The 20275-nt window shown below is 41.3% G+C and overlaps 1 protein-coding gene across 4 annotated transcripts in view; it reads right to left on the bottom strand.

Moving 5' to 3' along the window:
- The window catches only part of kcnb1 (potassium voltage-gated channel, Shab-related subfamily, member 1), a 41955-nt gene that overhangs the window by 18412 nt on the left and 3268 nt on the right, over positions 1-20275 (bottom strand). For 3 of the 4 annotated variants that reach the window (XM_037101668.1, XM_037101669.1, XM_037101667.1), the window contains one exon: positions 17475-18139. In XM_037101668.1, the coding sequence (XP_036957563.1) occupies positions 17475-18092 (618 nt within the window). In that variant the 5' untranslated portion in view covers positions 18093-18139. Of the gene's footprint in view, positions 1-17474; positions 18140-19994; positions 20085-20275 lie in introns of those variants that run through there. The other variant, XM_037101670.1, reaches the window with a different exon arrangement.

The raw sequence follows: 20275 nt of genomic DNA, 5'->3' as shown, positions 1-20275 counted from the left end.
ATACATAAAGAGGCAAGTCTATCATGTTGTTCAGGAATAATTAATTATTCCGTGTTTGTGCAATCTTGCAGTCCATGATGGTTCATTTAATGCAGATAAATCAGAGAACGTCACAGTATACTCCGCACACAGCACAGAAGGAAAATGTAAACATGAGAGAAGCATTGATTTGAAACGCAAAGAGAGAGGCAGACAGAGAAACACACACACAACCCCTGTACACACACACACATGCACACACACACACACACACACACACACACACACACACACACACACAGTCAATCAACAATGATGCCTGAATAGAAGGCAGCTGCAAGTCTCAGCATCACTGAAATGACAGTTGCCATGGTGACGGTGACAGGGAACTTTTAAACATTTTAACGGTAGCAGTGAAAGAGAAAAATAAAAGGAGATAAACGGAGAGAGAGAGAGCACAAAAACGCTGGAAAACAAACCGGAGACTCTGAGCGACCGAGACTGAATGGTGTGAACGTCACGCATTCTATTCACGTAGCAGGAGCAGTACACAGAGTTATTACTCTCCTTAATCCTGAACCCAAACACGTGCTTACTGCAGATATTCTACTTACTAACCAGCGTAACATTGCACTGACTCCATTTTTCACAGTTTGTGAGAGCCCAGATCAGTGGCCATTCAGCATCAGCGCTGTTAATCCCTTTAAGAGTTATACTCAGATTAACATGCAAATCCTTGAAGTTTTGGTAATTGGACAGTTGCGAGCACATGGTTTTTATACCTACAACAGCCTCTGTTGTATCAGTCACAAAAACGAAGTCAATAGCCATCGTTAATGCGCTTTTCATACCTGTTAGGTCACAGAGAACATACTGTATGGAAGAGGATGAGCGCAATATACGTTTACGCTGTCTAATTCAATTACTGCAGCGTATACAGGAGGCTCTGCGCTGTGCTAATGTAAATAAATGTGCTAGAAGATAATTGACAAATCATTAAGTCCCATCCCTCAGTCAGGCTATCTATTCCCACATGATACACATGCAGTTTCAGCTCAGTCGCCAGAGTGAAGTGTTGGCTTTTTACATTTCTGCAAAGCACAGATGTGTTCAAATCTGTGCATGTCATATGTACCCTATTGACATTTCTACAATGCACATCATATCACATCCACAGTACACGTTTTGGGGCTTTCGATCATGTCAGGAGGTGGACAGGATGTTGGAGGTTTATCAGAGGCAAGATGGCTGTCAGTCCAGAGGCCACTATCTAAAATTTAACAAGACTAGTGCATAACCACTGTATGTTTTCATGAGACGTATTTTCCTGTCATGTTTGACAGAACCAACCAAGCCAAAATCTGTTGCGTTCCTCACAGTAACCAAGTGGTTTTTGTATCTAAACTTTACCAGATCATAAGCACAGTGTTGTCACACTTTTCAATTTCTTGAAAATCCATGAATGTGATTTCAGACAGCGGCAGACAAAAGAGGCCCCTTTTCATTACTGGCCAGTAAGATAAATACTGCAGGGCGCTGTCACTTTCAGATTTGATCAACTATCAACTACCTAATTAAACTAACGTTGGCTCTGTGAGATAGAGAAACCGTCTCTGGCAGACTTTTTAAGGCTCCCAGCTGACGTCGTGAAATGGGTCTTGAAGATAGCCTTGATGCCATGATATAGTGCTAAGAGACGGAGGCTGAGGCTGCATGTCTGAGGCAAACCGTTGGCATCCTCACTATTGATTGTCCATGTGGAAGCTCACTTTAGCAACACAAACAAAAATGTTTTTGCTTTTGTATTTTTGAGTTTAGCTTGACAAAAAATATGAAAACCAGTGTTACTGCAGCCCTGTATGTGCAACTTGACACACGTCAGGTTATGGTTGCTAAGCTAGTCACTGTTTGGTGGAGGGGCTTGGAGAATGGTCAGTGAGAGTATCGTTAAAAAGTACTTGATGTATGTATATGCAAGTGGCTGGCCTGGGTGCCTTGGAGTACACCCAGGCTAGGTGAAGGTGCTCAGCAAGGTGAAAGGCGTCTTGCACCAGAAGTCAAGTGCTCCTTCCTCGTTCTCACAATCTGCCGTTGGCTTGATGGAGGTTTCTCCCTCCCCTGAGCGGATTCTATTTCTGCCCGTGGCCTTCACGTTTTTCTCAAAGTCATTCGTTCACCTTTCGACACAATCTGCACAGTGGAGTGAAATCCTCCGACGAGGAGGGCTGCAACTGAAGCCAACAAGTGGAGCGGGACCGGGGAGCGCTGATTTATGGACCTTGTTGTTCGGTGCACACATCCTGATGTTGATGTGGTGCACAAGGGGTTGCATATCACAGTAATGGTGACGTGACCTCTTTGTAGGGCAACGGCCGGCAGATGCCCCAGGGCCACTCTGATGCACTGTGTGTGTTTGTAAAAAATGGAGAAGAAAGGATGTGACCAATGGCAAAAACAAATACGTGTTATATGCCATAGACTGCATAAGACAGCGCTAAAATGTCAATGACAAGTTTTTATGCTCATACTGGTTGGCAGCGCAAACATTACACAACACCGAGGAAATATTTTTTGGAGCCTGCGAACTAGTTCAGGAAGACAGCTGGAGTTGCACCGAAACACTTAAACTCTGCTTGATGCAACACAGCATACCCAATGCATCCTCTGCTAGGTGGTATGCCTGACAATGCCCCTGTTTGCTCCTGCTGCACCCCTCATTTACAAACTGTGCTGTAACACTGATGCAAGCACTTGCTGCCACAGCTGCTGCTCATAAAACTGTCCGACCTGCTTCTCCACCTGCAGGGGCTGATCCGAAGGTACTCTGGAGGAGCGATTGTTACTGACACCCCTAAACATCTGCTGCGTGGGTGTTTGGGGGAAGCAGTGGAACACATCAGCTCAGAGTATATACTCTGTATTCACATAGAATAAATCCTTTCCACGTGGGTTAACCCGAGTGGTTATTTTCCACTCCATTGGTTAGTGTGTAATGGAGGAAGATGGGAATGACGATCCGGGCCACCATGTTTTTGCATGAATGCCATTCGCTGAGCAGGCGATTTTCTCAGTATTCATTGTAGTGACTCATTCTTGGCAGATATTATTTATAGATTGAAGTGTGAATTATAAATGTAAACCAATTAAATGTACATTTGGTCTTAGATGGTTTATTGGGTTGTACCTTTGGAAACTGGCTGTTCTTTCTTCTCCCTCTTGTCTTGGCGTTGACTTTAAAGCCGCTAGAAGGAACAATTTTTTACTGTTGAGTCTGGTGCCCCCTGTGGACAAAAGCGTTATGGGCACCAAAGATCTTTTTCTTGCTAGCATGTACATCTGCTCTGGAAGCAGGTGAGAAGAAAGAGGAAACTTATTCTTAATGCTATTTGTCTTTTTCAAATACAGCTGAAGTAAATTTTGTTTCAGTGCCGTATCACCAGACCACAGAGCAGCCCGTGTCCTCTGTCAGACCCCTCAATTCATCCTCATTTTTTGGAATGTGACCTGGTGGCAGGCATGCGGATCAACTGTACAGAGAGATTCAGTCTTCTCACTGACAGACTAATTTGTTTATGTAGGTCACACAGAGGAATCAGTGTTAAATTCAGACTGTTAAAAACTCTGCTCACACCAACACTGTGTGCATTTCACCTGTGAAACTATTTTCACTGAGGGTTATAGAAAAAAAAAAAACAAAACACAACTGTCAACCAAAACAGCAAGCACACCGTCCAGGAAAAGCAGGTTCTCGCTTGTAGCCCGCAGTGTTGAACTAATTTACGATTTACCTCACAAACATTGTGACAGAGGAGAAACTACTGCTGCCGTGCAACTCTACAGGGTTGTGAAATTGTCCCACGTTCCCCGCTAATCGGCACAAAAGGGAACATGGTTGCTCCGTCTTCAAACTCTTTATTGTTGCTCAAACGTCGTGAGTGTTATACAGTGTACTGCATCATACGCTGGTGTATGATTCAGCAGTCGTGACCGTCGTCGATGAGCACTCTCTTTCAGGGTTAGCGCTGATTCAGGAAAACAGACATACCGTTCCAATTTTAATCATTCACTTACTTACAGTAGGTCTGTGAGTGAGACCTTTTCACGGGACAGTGCGTCCACTATGTCACTCTAACTACAAGACTAAGGCTACCATGTCTTAAATAAAAAAATACTGCCCAAAGCCTGACTTTTTCACACAGGACAAGCCTTGAAACATAAACTGTATGTGGCTCCATACTGATCATTTTGTTGTGCAGAAATTTGAGCTAAAACATTAAACAGTATGACATAAACCCGTCTGTCCATGTTGAAATTGCCTTAGTCATCCTTTCTTTTTTCGACATACTAAATATTTGATGGTTATTTTAACTATACATGTGTTTTCTCCGAACAGGAAGCCTTCTGTGTCCCAGAACGTCTTCGATGCAAAACGTGCGTCTGTTGAGATGACTCGTGACGAAAATTAATTTAGAGGAGGGTGGATCTTCGGTGCTGTTTTTGTTGTTTTGTTTTCTGCTCTCATAGCAAAAAAAACAACAAAAATAAAACACTAACCAGATGCTTTTTTCTTTTAGCCTCTGGGAATGTGTGTGATTGTCCCGCGTAAGAGCCTCGCTCTGTAGAGTTTAATCTGGTCCGAAGGCGACCGTAAACTCAAATGGCTTAATGCTCCACATCAGCATGATTATCTCAGACTATTCCCAGGTTATCCAGGTTCGACTGAATCTAACTTGTATGGGGTTGTAGAATGGAACTACTGTATGTGAACACTGAAACAACAGCATCAAAATACTGATTCCCATTCCAATGAGAAACAGTCATTTGAGCAGTATACAACTTGATATGTTCACGACGCATAATCTGAAATGTTCCTCTTCCCACAGGCTAAAGAAGACTGAATATTCAACCGTCATCATCTGCTAAATTCTGCTTTCCCTCAGTCATAAGATTACTTCATGCTTTTCCGTTTCTCCGTCTCAGCCTCCGTGTCTTATAGTAATTTTTTTCTTTCACTTCTGTCAATTTTTACTGCATCCAACTCCCTGGATCTCTTGACATAGCACTGCCTTTCTTCCTCTCCCTCACAGTCTTTACTCCTCAGGCTTCCTCCTCTTGGGGACACTGAAGACGTAGCGTCTTACGCTCACTGCTCACGTAACAACAGCTCGACTCCACACTGAACGAACAAAGGAGCTGTGCAGCTTCTGCCAGGGCAATGCACGATTCCCGACCCCTTTCTTTTCTCAAAGATAATTCTACGGAATGTGTTTTGGATTGTTGTTCTGATGACTGCGGTTATATCACTGATAAGACACTTGTGAATTTTTGTCACCAAACAGACAGAAGGTGTCCACTGAAATAGAGATGGTAAAAAGAGCAAAACGAACACACCATCTTTACTAATCCTTTTCTGTAGTTTTGAAACATACCGAAGCTGCGCCTCCCCGTGCGAGTCTAGAACTAGCTGAGACGACACTACAAACTCTGAACTACTCGCTACAAAATGCATGACATGACTTGTAGAATACTCAGGAACACGACTCAACCACTAGAGAATCGTACCTCTGCACGATAGCAGTGATGAGAGTTCAATATGCAGCACAGTGTTAACTTAACAGCCCCAAACTATTGGAATTTAACCAATTCTACAAATAAATATCAGTCAAATAAACAGTGACAAGACGGCATGACAGACGATCATCATCTTGATCTTCTTCACCGTGGCTCGGTCTTTCTGCCCTTGGTCATACGGTCTGCACTCCCGTCTTTAATCACATAATATCCCCCGCCCGGCACATCAAATTATAATTCCCATTGGCCTTGCGGTTATCTGATCATCTCTGAATCGGTGTGAAATTTGCCATGAATGTTCGGTCGCTCTCAGAGGAAGGGAAATAGATTCTGCAAACCTTCGCTTTATTGCCCACATATTCAACTTTCTAATGAGCGTGCCCCCTGACCTGAAGCAAAATGTTTATGATGCACCGCAGAGAGAAACCCAATGTTACTGCGAACCCCCTCACCTTTCCATTACTTCTACCATCAGGACAAACTTCTGCTACCGTTGTGTAATCGACCCAACAGATTGTTGACTGTGACAGTAACAGCTATGTGGGGGGATTATCAGGACTTAGTGGACATCTGCACTCTACCAAGTGTTTGCCATTCGAAGCGCTTTCTCTAAAAGCACAAAGTATGTAAAAAAAGAAGAAAAAAAAAAGGAAAAGTTAAGTCATGATTTCATCTGTTGTTCTTGCTGTGACTATCAGACAACAGACTATTTGGAGAAAACGGCTCATCGATGCACACTGCTGTCACTTTCGACCAGATCTCGAACATGAAACTTTTCTGTATAGACAGTCCTGAAGCTGCACTAAATGATATTTTGAAATTAAAAATGTTTCAAATGGATAAGATCAGTGTGTCGCGAAAGGACTCGCTCATAAGTACAGATCCACAGAGGATTAGAGCGGGTCTGAGCCGGTGAGTCGACCCAGAGCAAGTGAAACAGTCACATTTTATACAGTAAGAACAAAGAGCGGGGAAAGGCACGTTCAAACAAAAGGTAAACAAAAGGCATGCAAAAGGGAGGATGTCCTGGGGGCACATATTTAACATAGTGATCAGGGTGGATCCAGATGTCCTTAGACCAACTGATGTTATGCAAAGGTGTATCTGCAGGGTGCCAGAGACAGACATGAATCCCCATTTAGGTCTGGGGACCAAAGGGCTCTTTCCAGACGTCATTTCAAAATGTGTATTTTCTTCCTCAAGTCACAGCAAGATTGTTGAAGTGGATGAAGTCAAAGACAGCGACACCAGAATCCAGAGTGTGCATCCAGGTTTAGGGAACAGTAGCCCTTTGGTTAAGAAACATATTTTTGCTTATACGTTAAAGCAAGGGGCGGCTGTAGCTCAGCGAGTAGAGCAGGTGGGCTAGTGATCGGAAGGTCGCTGGTTTAAATCCCAGCTCTGGGCTGAGCTGAGCTGCATGTGGATGTGTCCCTGGGCAAGATACTGGACCGGTTGAATGCGGTTGGCACCTTGCATGGCGAGCTCTGCCATCAGTGAGGGCCATGCGATGAGATGGCGACTTGTCCAGGGGTGTACCCTGCCCTCGCCCAGAGACAGCAAAACCCCAAAAAAGGGATAAAGCGCTTACCGACAATGGATGGATGGATGAATGTTATGTAACGTTTTTTTACCTTAAAACAACAGCTTCAAAATCATGTAACTCCAGCGAGAAGGTAGGATCACAGCGTGAAATGATAAGATTTGTTTTCTCCCCAGAAACAGAAGTGTCGCACATTTCCAAATGCGACGTAACCTGGAGGACAGTTAAGGTGGAACTCTACAGTCTTCCAGGTATGCGATAACTCACGTGACTTTTCCGGCTTTATATTTTAGTATTGTTTCTTATATGAGGTTCCTTTTTCAACTTCACGGTCAATAGTCTTTTTCGCTAATGACAAAACAAAGTATCCGTGCATTTATATGGAACTAAGCTTTAGGAGCGGTCCACCTTAACTCAACTCCATGTTAAGTCACATTCGGAGATGGACACTTCTCAGCTGGCAGGAACAAGCATCTGCTAAAATGAGCAGTTCAAAACTTTCTTTTTAGTAAACTCTATGTACACAAACAATGTTCTCAATGCTCGTGTTAATGTGTAAAGACCCTGGTGATACTATGAGTAAAGTTTCATGTTGTGTCGAGCCTTCTTAGTGTTTTAAAAATAGTGATTTTGATGCTACAGTAAAAGTGCCCCATGCACTCCCATCGAAAATGACCCAAAAACAAAAATATGCTAAATCTTAAAAGTGCCTCTTTCGTAATTTGTAATTATGCTTTTACACGAAGGTTTGACTAGGGTACATTCACAAAAAAAGCTGAGGTTGCATTTTGGCGAGAATAAATAAATATTCAGCCATGAGTAAATTTTTGCTGGCAGGTCCCCTTGGTAAAATCTCCTCTCTCCAGCTGTTTCCACAGTCGTCTTCCAACAACTCACTTCTGTCAAGATTTTAGAGTGAGACTCACTGATACATGATTCCAACACTTTTGGTAAATATGAATCATTTACACACCTAGACATGTATTTATAGGGCAGAGATGTAAAAAAAAAATACCAGAATATCTTTCAATGGAACAATCTGTTTTTTGAAATACCAATGAAATTTACGTATCACAAAAAAAGGAAATAAATACAATACAAGTGGACAAGACATAAATCAGTACATTAAGGTTGTCGTATCACGACGTGTAATCCTAAAACTACATTCTCATTAATCAAAAAGTTATTTGGTGCCATTCTGAGCATTGTCATAAACTAACAATCTTCACCATGTGTGAGGAAAAGTATTTTCTGGATGCCTTTAATGTGGCGTGTAAACAGAAATTTGGTGCTCCAAACTGTTTGGCTGTGAAATGCAAATGAACTTGCCATGAGGACGCGGGACAGGGAAGGCAGCCATCTCTCTGCATTATAAGATCTTGATCATAATTGCTCAGCAGATACACAAATCCTCAATGTGCCACCATCCATCTGTCCAAAAGTTGGGTCATTTCCTGGTGGATAACTTTCTTGGAACAAATTAACTGAGTTTAATAGATCATAACAAGGGGGAGTAGTAGTCTTGCCAGTTTCAGCTGGTAAAATAAACTGCAACAAGTCAGAGTTTTTCCAGAAAGGTTCACCGAGTCTAAAAATGGCAGCTCAGCTTCCTACACTTCAGTCCTCAATCCTTTGAATGTTTGGAGACTCTGTTGGTTTCCTCACTGTCACAGCAATACATTTTCTGACACATTTAGTAGTAAAATCACAGCGTTAATTACAATAATCTACTGTGAAGAATGTTTCACTCTGAATGTCAACCGTAGTCTCCTGAGGTTTTCAGTCCATCTAAGTAGGCTTGCTGTGTGTGTGTGTGTTTGTGTGTGTGTGTGTGTGTGTGTAGTGGGTCAGAGAAAGAGGAGGAAGGCAGTGAGATATTTTTAAACACGTTGATTTAACATCATCATAAGAATCCATTCCTCCCAGGATAGTGCTTCACTACATTAGAAACCATCTACTATGCAAATATAGGCGTGCTTGTGTGTGTGTGTGTGTCTATGTCCTCCGTATCAATAAACCCATCTGTAAAGCAAACTATAACTAAAAACTGAAATATGGACCGACAAAGGTATGAGAGTTCAAGTTTATTTCAACTTTAACCTCAAATTTTTATAGCTGCATTTGAATCCGACTTCAGGGCAAGTTGAGAAGAGGCTTAACCAGTCGGAGCCACTGCAGTTGACGAGGAGACATTGTGACAGGCTGAGAGAGCAAGCGGCATGAAAGCAAGTGGCGAGGCTCTCAATCTCTGCCTACACATGATCCCAGCTTATATCTCTGCACCTCACAAACCCAGACAATGTGGCCATGTAACCTGGGGAAGTTTGATATCTTATTTTCCCCTAATCCCCTATCAAGCACAAATTTGTGACTTCAGGGCGCTGCTTGCATGCTGCCCTTTCTCTCTGTGGTGTCTGTAACACAGAGAGGTCAAAAACTCACACAGGTTAATAAAAAAATACATCCTCCTGCTACCAGATTAGGGAGTATGTGGATGATTTTATGTGTCTTTACATTCCTGCAAGTTTGCGGTAATGAACAGCCAGCAGCACATTTATGGTGCACTATGTAAGAATAGGTCACCTGCTGAAATCATATTGAAAACAAATAGGTGGCAGCATATCACCAGAGTAGCTGCTAATTACTGCTAAATGGAGATGCCATTAGCTCGTTAGCTCAGTTAGCCACACAGCTAGGGGGCGGGATGGTGAGCTTGGTGCACCGGGGAACAGTTCGTGCTGACACCACTACCATGGGAGCTTTGAACAGGATGGGCAGGTGCTAGCTAATTAGCATGCTAACTTCAGTATATATCTTTTCAACATCGGACATAAACATCATGATGTCAAAACTGTTATTCCTCCACATTCTTTGAATATCATTCATAGTGACATTTTTTATGTTTTAACTGTTATCTTACTTATTGAACTTTTCAAATAAAGCATTGATGGCTGATGGTCAATGTTGCTGATCTGGGAGATGAGGCTGTGTCTGTGCACACAGCTGACAGTCTGTACAGTCTGTAACTTCGTATTACGAAAATGACTAAAACAATTATTTCTCTGAATTTTTTTGCATAAACTCACAAACTTGCAGCTACATGTTGGATGTTCATTAAACACACACAGAGTTGTAAGGATCATACCCCTGGTCGCGACACAGATTCGTGATAAATCCACTACACAACCACTTTTCAAAAAACAAGTGACTGAGTGAGACTCACTCAAAACACTCGAGCAGATGTGGTCAACAAGGGCAAAAACCCATTGGTTTATATTTAACACCAGCATCTATGATGCTGTGATTTAAACATTAGACAGTGGATCAGACAGATGAAATCAACTTTGGTTATGTGCCAGACGTATGTCGTCTCTGTTATAGTGGCTGATGGATACACCTATGTGTAGCAGGTGTTCAGTGATCATCCAGTTTGTTTTGGAACAAGTTCAAGATGGAATATCAAGGGGAAAAAAATCACCTTTTTAAAAAAGTTTTGTTTTTTTTTTAGGCTTTTGATGGAAGGTTGTGGGGTGGCTGTAGCTCAGCGGGTAGAGCAGGTTGACTAGTGATCGAAAGGTCGCTAGTTCAAATCCCGGCTCCGGGCAAGGCTGAGCTGCATGTCGAAATGTATTTGAGTAAGATACTGAACCCCACATTGCTCACTAGTGAGGGCCCTGCGATGAGCTGGCGACTTGTCCAGGGAGTACCCTGCCCTCGCCCTGAGACAAGGCTGGGATTGGCTCCAGCAGCACCGTGACCCCATGGTAAGGGATAAGCGGTTACGGACAATGACATGACATGGAAGGTTGTCATAATAAAATGTTGGGGAGGAGCACATTATTTTAGAGGGAACTAATAAGACTTAATGAGCATTACTTCCTCTCAAGTTGGGTTAAAACTAGAAATATCTTTTTTGACAGTTGAAAAAAGACATTTTTACCCTAAATAAACTAATAAAACATAAAAAGCCATTTTATTTCTTTATTTATTTTTATTGTCCTTTATTGTTATTTTCTATTTTTTTTTCCATGCTTCATTATTATATTGCTTCCTCAAAATCTTCATTTCTATATTATGTTGTGCAAATAATTTGTAAATAGAAATCAGAAAGCCATGTTCTATTTGCATATTCTGAATAAACATTTTTTTTTAAAAATTTTAAAAAATGATGTGTATCAAATCAGGCAAAGACTATAAATAATGTTTTCTGTCTATACATTTACAAAAACACAAAAATGTATACTATGTAAACCAGTAAGATGCAACAAGCCTAATTTCATTTCAAATTAGAAAAAAACTATATGGTAATAGTTTTTGCTTTATTTTGCAGTATAGCCTTATTGTAAATTGTCACTAATTAACCTGTAAGAAAGTAAACCGTTGACCGGGTATGAAGTATAGATGGTTTTTGCTTTATTTTATAGTTGTTACTTTTATTTTTAGTTTCTGTCTAATTTGATTTAAAATCCAGTGTGTTATGTTTTATTAGTTTACTTAGCGTAACACTTTGTTTTCATAATTTTTCAATAATTAACATTATTTCGAGTTTCTTTCTAATTTGTGCTTGTCACATGCTGTAGATGTTCACGGTCAGTGGATAGCAACTTCAGCAAAGCTGCCCAAATTCATTATCAGCAAGTTTTTTTTTTATTTTGCCTAGTTGATGTCATTGAGGGAGAAAGAACTAGATCTAGTTAGACTTGTAGAATTGCTGAGACAAATAACAAATAACTGTCTGTTATCATCATATCTTTTAGAAACTGATAGAGGAAAAACGTGTAAACCGAACCAAACAGTATGCCAAGAATGGATCCCTGGGGAACACCATGGCATAAGTCTGTTATTACAATAGAGAAGGTTCTGCTGTAAAGGTAACAAAAGGTTCATAAGAAGGTCATTGGTAACAAGGGCTATCTCAGTGTTATGGCAGGCTGTCTCACCAGACTCGAGGCTTCAAACAGTTCAGGGCTAGATCTTCATAAGGATGCAAAAGCCAGGTTGAAGCTGCGACTTTTCCCCAGACAAAGGTGTCTAACCTTCCAGACAGCAGAACAAGTTGTTGAGGATCGCCTGAATGACTTTATGAGAGCTGTGCAAAATTTGTGCAAAAGAAAGAAATGGGACTTCATGAATTATTCAGTCTAGAAATGCAGACTCTGGATGATCGAGCCTCTGAATTGGGACACAGCATCCTTGTCACGTTTTTATATGACTTCCTATACATCATCACCGTTTGGCTTCTCCGCTGTCAGAAACAGTGATTGATTCTAGTCTCGCTGCTTCATGTGTTGGAATTCTGCTACAGACTGATTTATAAGTGGGAGCACAGCCAGACCACATTGATATGTCATCTTAAGTGTGACATGAGAGGGGAATAATTGAAATTTGTTGCCTGCCATCTGATGCACAATACCCCCTGACAGAGCAGGAATCGGCAATTCTCCATTTTTGGAAGTATGCAGGGCAAAAATGACAGCAATATTTATGTTCGATTTTTGTTTTATTCTGTGAAATGGTTGAAGCCAAACCCATGGTTTCAATTTTTAAGCTGAACATCAAACAGAATCTTAAAAATGTTTGTGAAAACTGTCTCAAATGTGATTTTTTACAGTTGGGCCTGGTGTATCTCAGTCTTGTAGCAATGGATATCCAGTTTAGAAAATTGCATCTAAAGTTGAGTCAAACTCCAAATGAATTTCATTCACGATTGCAAATCTGCAGTTTTATAGTTATGAACAGAGATTACAACATCACTGCTGTTAAAATGAGTGCTTTGTTTGGAAGTGAAAGAATAGTTCTGATATTATTTGCTGTTATTAATGGCAGACACAACCTGAATCTAAGATGACATTACATAAATGCTCATGCAGGTGGAAAAAGGATTTTCTTGGTGCCACTTAGCCGGCAGTCAGACGCAATCTTTTTTCATGGTGACTCAAATCAGATTTTGAGCGAGAGGCAGACAATGCCACGTCGTACAAAGAATGTAAACAGAGAGAGGGAAGCTTCAAATTGGGCCCGGAGTCTCCTGGAGAATAATTAATGTGACATTTCCCTGACATTTAGTCGGAGGTATGGTGTAGGAGCCTGAAGATGGGGAGGAAGGAAGCAGAGATGTGAGCCAGTGAAAGCAAAAGAAAGACAGGAAGGACGTCAGGGCAGAAAAGAACACACGCAGCAACACTGGATTTTTTTCCCCCGAACATCTTGACAAATATTGCAGCTGCTACTCTCTTCCTCGTGTTGCACTGTACAGACATTAAAATACAGGCGCTGAGCAGAAGTGCGATGACACACACACACACACACACTCACACAGAAACACAAATAGACCTACTCTAATGTTCTGTATCCACTCCTTCAGTGATGGTAAAATTATACTTTTGTTGCTTGGTAACCATTTGTTTTGTGCTCAGGCTCGACCATTCACCATCTGTTTATGGGCCGTTACACATACATTACCAACCCTGACCCTGGATAGGAGAGCACAGCTGATGAGGTAAAGCTGGAACAGTATGTGGTCGAAAGCTGGACCGCTCAACAAGCCCTCTGTGCTTTTAGTATTTGGTCTGTGGTTTCACATTGCCCTTTTAAGCTAATTAGGAAATGATAAACTCCGCGTCTTGCTGTGTCAAGGTCGCTCTTTTTTTCCTGGCACGCCATGGTCCGCTATAGGCTTATAATGATGCCAAACTGAGAGATGATGAGTGCTTTTCTTTTTTTTTTTTTAATGGTAATCACTGCAGCAACTAGAGAGCTACAGATCTGCAGGAAACAATATCCATATACACTTTGCTGTGTCATTATTCAAATCGAAGAGCACCCATCTTGGTTAAGCGCTTCATATCTGCTCTCCAGTGATATTTTGATAAATTGCAGATATCAGGGTGCCATAATGGTCGACTCAGAGTGGTCATCTCCTCTTTGTAGGCTACAGCACTTCCTTAGCTCTAACGCAATAAAAATTGATTTTACATCTCTTTGATTCCTATGAAGGAGATATTCCACTGACAGACTCGCAGCACTCATCGCAGTCTGTTTGTGGGGCTGCGCTGACAGTTCTCACAAATCCTCATCGGAAGGCGTCAGCCAGCGCAAACTACTAATGGTTTCATTTCCATTTCCTTAACGTTTCCCAAACAAGGCATTCTGTTCCCCGTAAAACGGTGTTTGTGAAAGAGACAGCATCCTCTTTGATCCCTTCAGTTCAACCTAGACGAGTGTGATCAAAGGCTGCTCATGTTTAACACCGCCATGGTCTCCCAGGTTGCAGTTGCAGACCTGTGCGGCTTTTCCGAAAAAGTCTGGCTGTGGGGCCAACTCTGTCGATGTGCGGAAGCCAGCGCTCTCAGGCGTGGCCCTCAGAGAAGTGAAAAAATAATTTGTCTTATGTGCTTTCAACACGGATGTTACGAAAAATGCAGGATTACATGCTCATTCAGCCAAACAGTGAATAACATTAACACACAACCACATGGGTGCTTAATTCCAGCAGCTGCTGTGCTGTCACCTTTCTTTTTCATAAATTCTTCACTAGTAATTCAAACCAATCAGCACAACAAATGTTGGTAGTATATGTCTCTGCAAACCACGCATTCTGCATCATGGTGTAATTTAGTTTGGGTTGGGCTAGGAAAAGATCATTTTTTGGTTAACTAGGTACAGCTGGTACAGTAGATTTGTTTTTAAGACGTTTAGAAGAACTGCTGCTACATCTTGCCGGGTTTAATCCAAGTCTTTTGAAGCCCAACAAATACAAATTGATTTGAAAAGTCGTTATCTACACTCTCATTGCATGGGCGAGCTAGTGCACCGGCTTCAAACAGGATGCACGCATTTAATGATTTTAGCTCGGCAGAATTTGGCTTCAAAATAGGCGCAAATAAAATCTTTTCAAAATCGTAACCGCTGGGGACTTGGATTTCACTAGAAAGGCGGATTTATAGCTGCTTTAAAAATATACAATTTTAAAACAAGTCCCCATCTAATTCAGTTATTTAGGATAATACTGAAACACTGTTTTGATGTGAAGCTCCAGAAATGTTGTATGGAGTACGAAACTTCACCTGATTTTCCATCACAATGAGGGTGAGAAGATAATGACTGAATTTGGGCGAACTTGTCCTTTAACATGAAATATATACAAATAAAATGAATTGCTGAATGAACTCTCCAGTTACCAACTAATCTTTTCTGGCATTTCTCTCTCTTGCTCTAGTTGTTAATTAAAACATGTGCACTAATTAGCCTATGTGACACAACTCGTGCTCTATTGATCAAAACGCTATTCCCAAGCATTGATTAATCCGTATGATTCCAGCAATCCTAAATCACTTCTGACTCGTTGTTTATGAGCGAAGATATAATTTAATATCTGAGCCTCCTGCAGAATATCCCAAATCCAATTGGCTCGGGATGATGCAGCGTGGGTTTGTCAGAAACGCACAACAACAGAATGCAAACGGACAATCAAAAGAAATCTCTTCACCAGTCAAAGGCGTCTTCACGCTATAAACCAGGGCAGCTGAGTAATACTGCAATGATTTATTAATGCTTGACCAGCGCATGAGGTCAGACCAAGTGTGATGCATGCATGAGTTCATGTCTGTATGATTCACATTTCGTACTTTTACGTGGTTGAAGGTATTCTTCTGTGTGTATGATGGTTCAACAGTGAGGAAAGATTTTTTTTTCAAGTGTGAGTTAAAAATACAGCCATGGACTTTTTCTTACGAGTCTGGCATAACGAGCGCTACAGCAGATACAGACAATGAACCTTGTGTCATGTTTTAAAGATGGCTAATAGCGATACACCCTGAAAGCGGCTTTCACTGTCACCAAACATATTTGACTTTTAAGATGTATTTTTTTTTCTAGTTCTTGAAAGACCGTAATGACAGATAATGGCTCACACATCCCACACTGATAAATCACATCCACTGGCTTTTTCTTCTGTAATTTTCTTTCTTCACTTCATGGTCCAACCTTGGGACAATCAAAATATACAGTAAGTTAATACCAAACGTGACACGAAGGCGTCCTGATTCATCCGTTTTGTGCGACTGCAAATGTCTTTTAAATGTGCTAGTAGGTCTGAAAAGTCTTAATGTGCATTTCTCCCTGTGTTTTCCTTTGTAAGCGATGGTAATTATCTATTTTTGGTTGCCCTTTTTACTCACACAGTCACACTTAGCAGTGCACAGTCATGTGAAGGCTGACATTTTCATGCCTCAATTCAACCATTCCCATAATAATTCAATCACATGTTTATGTTCATTTGAAAATGCGACAAACATCCAAAGTCACAGCCCTTGAATCAGGAGAAGGACAACGTCATGTATCATTACATCGTAGCATGATGCACTATAAAAAGAGACCCGGGCGTCCAGTCAGACAGGGTATGTTTTGCAGAGTGCAAAAAGTGAGGTGCACCACATTGTCTTTTTGGGTGAAGTGCATAAAGTTTAATCAACAAAACAAAACAAAAGTGCAGTACGGTGCATTTGTCTGTCGGCATTGTGGTTGCTAGGCAACTACCGAATCAATCAGTTGAAAAGCAGTACCTTTCATTTTGGCTGACTAGAATATAGTTAACTCCCTTGTTAGTGGACAGTTGGTCACCTTGTATGTAAACAACATCTGCATAAAAGATGGAGGTGACGGGGCCCCTGCTCTGGCTCAGATTGATGGTGAGAAGCTGTTCTCAAATAGCACACTGGACACAGATAAATCACACCCTCAGAAAGAGGAGAAATCACAGGGAGTAGCACTGGCTGGTCCGGGAGCTTCGACTGGGTGATGGTCAGTTCAAGGATTACTTATTTTAGGATGAGCCAGGGACAGTTTGACAATGACGTCTGGCAACATTTGTTCTCTGAGTTGAAGTGATGGGAATGTTGTTACATTTGCTGGTGTTTGGTCATAAAGTATTGGACTGACTTAGAGGTTCATCTGAGGATTGTGCTGGAAGAAACGTTACAGGATCAGTGTGGATGCAGTGAATCATCGGGGGTACATGTCGGTACCAAATTTTTATAAGCATGCATCCAATAGCTGTCAAGACAAGTATCTTTTCCTCTATGATGGTGAAGGAAACTCACATTATTTCATCTTGTCATTGTGGACCAATGTTGATGTCAAAACAAGAAGGTTGGGGCGAGGGGTTGGGATAGGATGGGTTTTAAAATGGTGTGCTATGATTGAATGTTACGTAACCATCCTAGAAAATAAAATATTGCATAAATGTCACAGTCTAAATTACAAGTGTCAACCTTAAGGTGGTGCTAGTGGAAAATTGAGGGCTTCACATATTTCTGTACAAAATTTCATGGCAATCCAATCACACACTCGTCTCTTACACCCAGTATTCCATGACAATTACCTTTGCTGCAACAGATGAGCTGGGCTTCTCCAGGAGGTCCCAGAGCTTCTTTCGCTTTTCAGTACAGCAAGTGTTGTCAAACTCTTCACCCTCTCTGTCTTTCATATTGTCGGCCTCCCTTTTGAGCTCCTCGTTCATTTGCTCCTTCTTCTGGTGGTACCTCGCCTGGCAACACGACTCCAGGTAGATCTCATCGATGCCCCAGTAGTCGAGTTCCTGACTGAAGGACAGTGCGCACATTTCCTCCATCATGTGCAGCTTGCCCGTGCGGTAGAAGTTCAAAATTGACGTGAACGCCCCCGGATGTCGGTCAAAAAAGTACTCGTTCTCCTCGAGGTTGTAGTCATCACACACTTCCATCAGAGATTCGTGGGTGTTGCAATCTCTTAACTTTCCCAAACGTGTTCGTGGTAGCCTATCTAACGTTCGCCACAAGACTTCATGTGGGAGACCCCCGACATTCAGCCTGACTCTGCGGAAACATGTCTTGCTGCGCATGATGTCCACCGGTTCAGGCGGCAGCGATGATGTCGAGTGAGAGCCGGCCTTGTTTAACTCTGTCAGGGATTTCTCCATGATGACTTCAATGGTACGTGGTTCGATGAATGAGGCAAACATCTGGGGCTATGAGCTATGCTTGGTCCAGTTTTCTTTCATAATTGTGTCTAAGGGATTAAAGAAAAAAAGATAGAAATCATTAGTATTGTCTTGTTAGCCTGAAATGTCAAGGTCCACACATCAGTCATCAGACTCGGAACTAATATGGAACTAATACTAATATGTGATACAAGCTTTAGGCCTGGCCTCCAGGGGGGTGTACCTTCCATGTTCCTTTGAAGGTCGAAGGTACATGAGAAAAATCTGTCAGGTTACAAGATGATTTAGGAAGGAAATTTTAAAAAACCAAAACGTTTTGTTACATTTTTTCTTTTAATTTCAACATATTGGATGATTTTGCCTCCTCTGGCCTTCGAGTGAAACAGCCAGCTTATCTTAGGTGGAACTGCGCACAGCTCCTGTTTACTCAACGGACATAATCTGTGATTAAAGGTCACAAACCAAAAAGTTTGGAAACCATGTGTTACACGCAGGGCTTTTCAGTCCTGGCCTTACTTGATTCGTCATGCTAGTCCCTACTTGAATATGAAATTTCAGTCCGTCCTCAGCCGAATAACCACCATATAGGTGGAAAATGACAGCACCTTATTGTGACCTATGATTAAGTTTGGTGTTAAGCAGCAAGCCCTAGTGGCTGTAGTAATTATTATACCTGCAAAGGAGGAAGTAAAGAGTGAAAAGTCTGAATACAGAGGAGGTCGAAGATGGACGGTCAGTTTAAACAAATGCAGGACTTTCAATAGGGAGGCCGCTGTTCATGTCATGTGAAAAACCATAAGTCACTGGTGAGTTTTGTTATATGTACAAACATAGTGAAGTAACATCATGAACATAATGTAAAGCGGATACATTTGTAACATAATGATATTAACCCAAACCACAATGTTTTCCCTCAGCCTAACTTTCAAAATCCCTGATATAGTTGGGCAGCATTGGCTCATGGCCAGTGAAATAAAGGCTCAATTAAAGGACATTTTGATATTTTTATGTAGACAAATCATTTTGAAGTAATAATATATCTGCAGAGCTTGTAGAAAGGTGCAGAATAAAAGTGTCTTTACCTTAAAAAACATTAGTATGATTTAGATTGATACTTTTTTTGCCGGCTCCAAAATGATGAACAGTTGGTTCCAGCTTCTAACAAGCTTTTCTCATCAGCATCAATAGTCTTGGTAGTGCTCGGTTTGTGGCAAAAAAAACATAAGACTGTCTTATTTCTACTGCCAAACATACTGTACTGCCCTTATGTTAGCTCGCTAGCTGGAGCAACTTTAACATTTTCTAGCTAGCTGGAGCAGCGCTAGCTAATGCTTGCTAGATAATGTTTGCAACAATCCAAACAACAGCGGTGTTTTAATGTGAATGTAGAAGCAGGGAGACATTTGGTGACTTAACGTTATCTATAACACCTTTGAGTAGTAAAGTGTCATTTCAAGATATTCAGTTGTTGTTATGTTATGGCCACATTTGCAGCAGCATCTCGTTTCGGTTCTTGACATAAAATCTCATTATGTCATCGTCCTCCTGGATTTTCTTTACAATATTAAATCCAGAATCAGCACCACCTTCAGACTGGTATTCTTCTGATGACTCACAGCGATTAGGCATTAAAAAAATATAACAAGTTAAAATGTAACTTGATTACAAACCACCAAGCAGATGAGAACAGAACAACACTGGTTTGAGACACAGATGAATAACAAAGACAAACATTACATAATCATCATTATCTTTGTTATTATCTTCCATTAATTCTGTTTCCAATTATTTTTGAATCAACAATGAATCTACCCTCAGACGGGATTACATGAGATGATTCATGCATGCAGTATAAGGAGTTAACAAGAGGGGAAATAAATGGAGTCCTGACTTAATATTAGACTGTGATCATCTGGTACTCACATCAGAGAAACATCACTGAATAAGTCCCTCAACTTCACCCCAAAACTACTGCAAAACCTGCTCAGACTGAAACCTTGCACCAGCACTGAACATCACCAGCTTACAGGGCTCCTGGGCAGAGACATGTAGGACAGACAAATTCAATTATTATTTCTGGCTTCTCAGTGAACAGTAGCTGTTATCACATCATCTATTGTGCTATCTTCTCTGGATTCTTTTTAAACTATGTCCTCAATCAACAATCAACAAACCCCTCCGATGTGACTCATACCTAATAACAG

Source organism: Acanthopagrus latus, chromosome 6 (assembly GCF_904848185.1).
Source record: "Acanthopagrus latus isolate v.2019 chromosome 6, fAcaLat1.1, whole genome shotgun sequence".
In the NCBI taxonomy this organism is placed as follows: domain Eukaryota; kingdom Metazoa; phylum Chordata; class Actinopteri; order Spariformes; family Sparidae; genus Acanthopagrus; species Acanthopagrus latus.
Note: the sequence above shows the minus strand (reverse complement) of the source record. Positions and strands in the feature narration are given on the sequence as shown.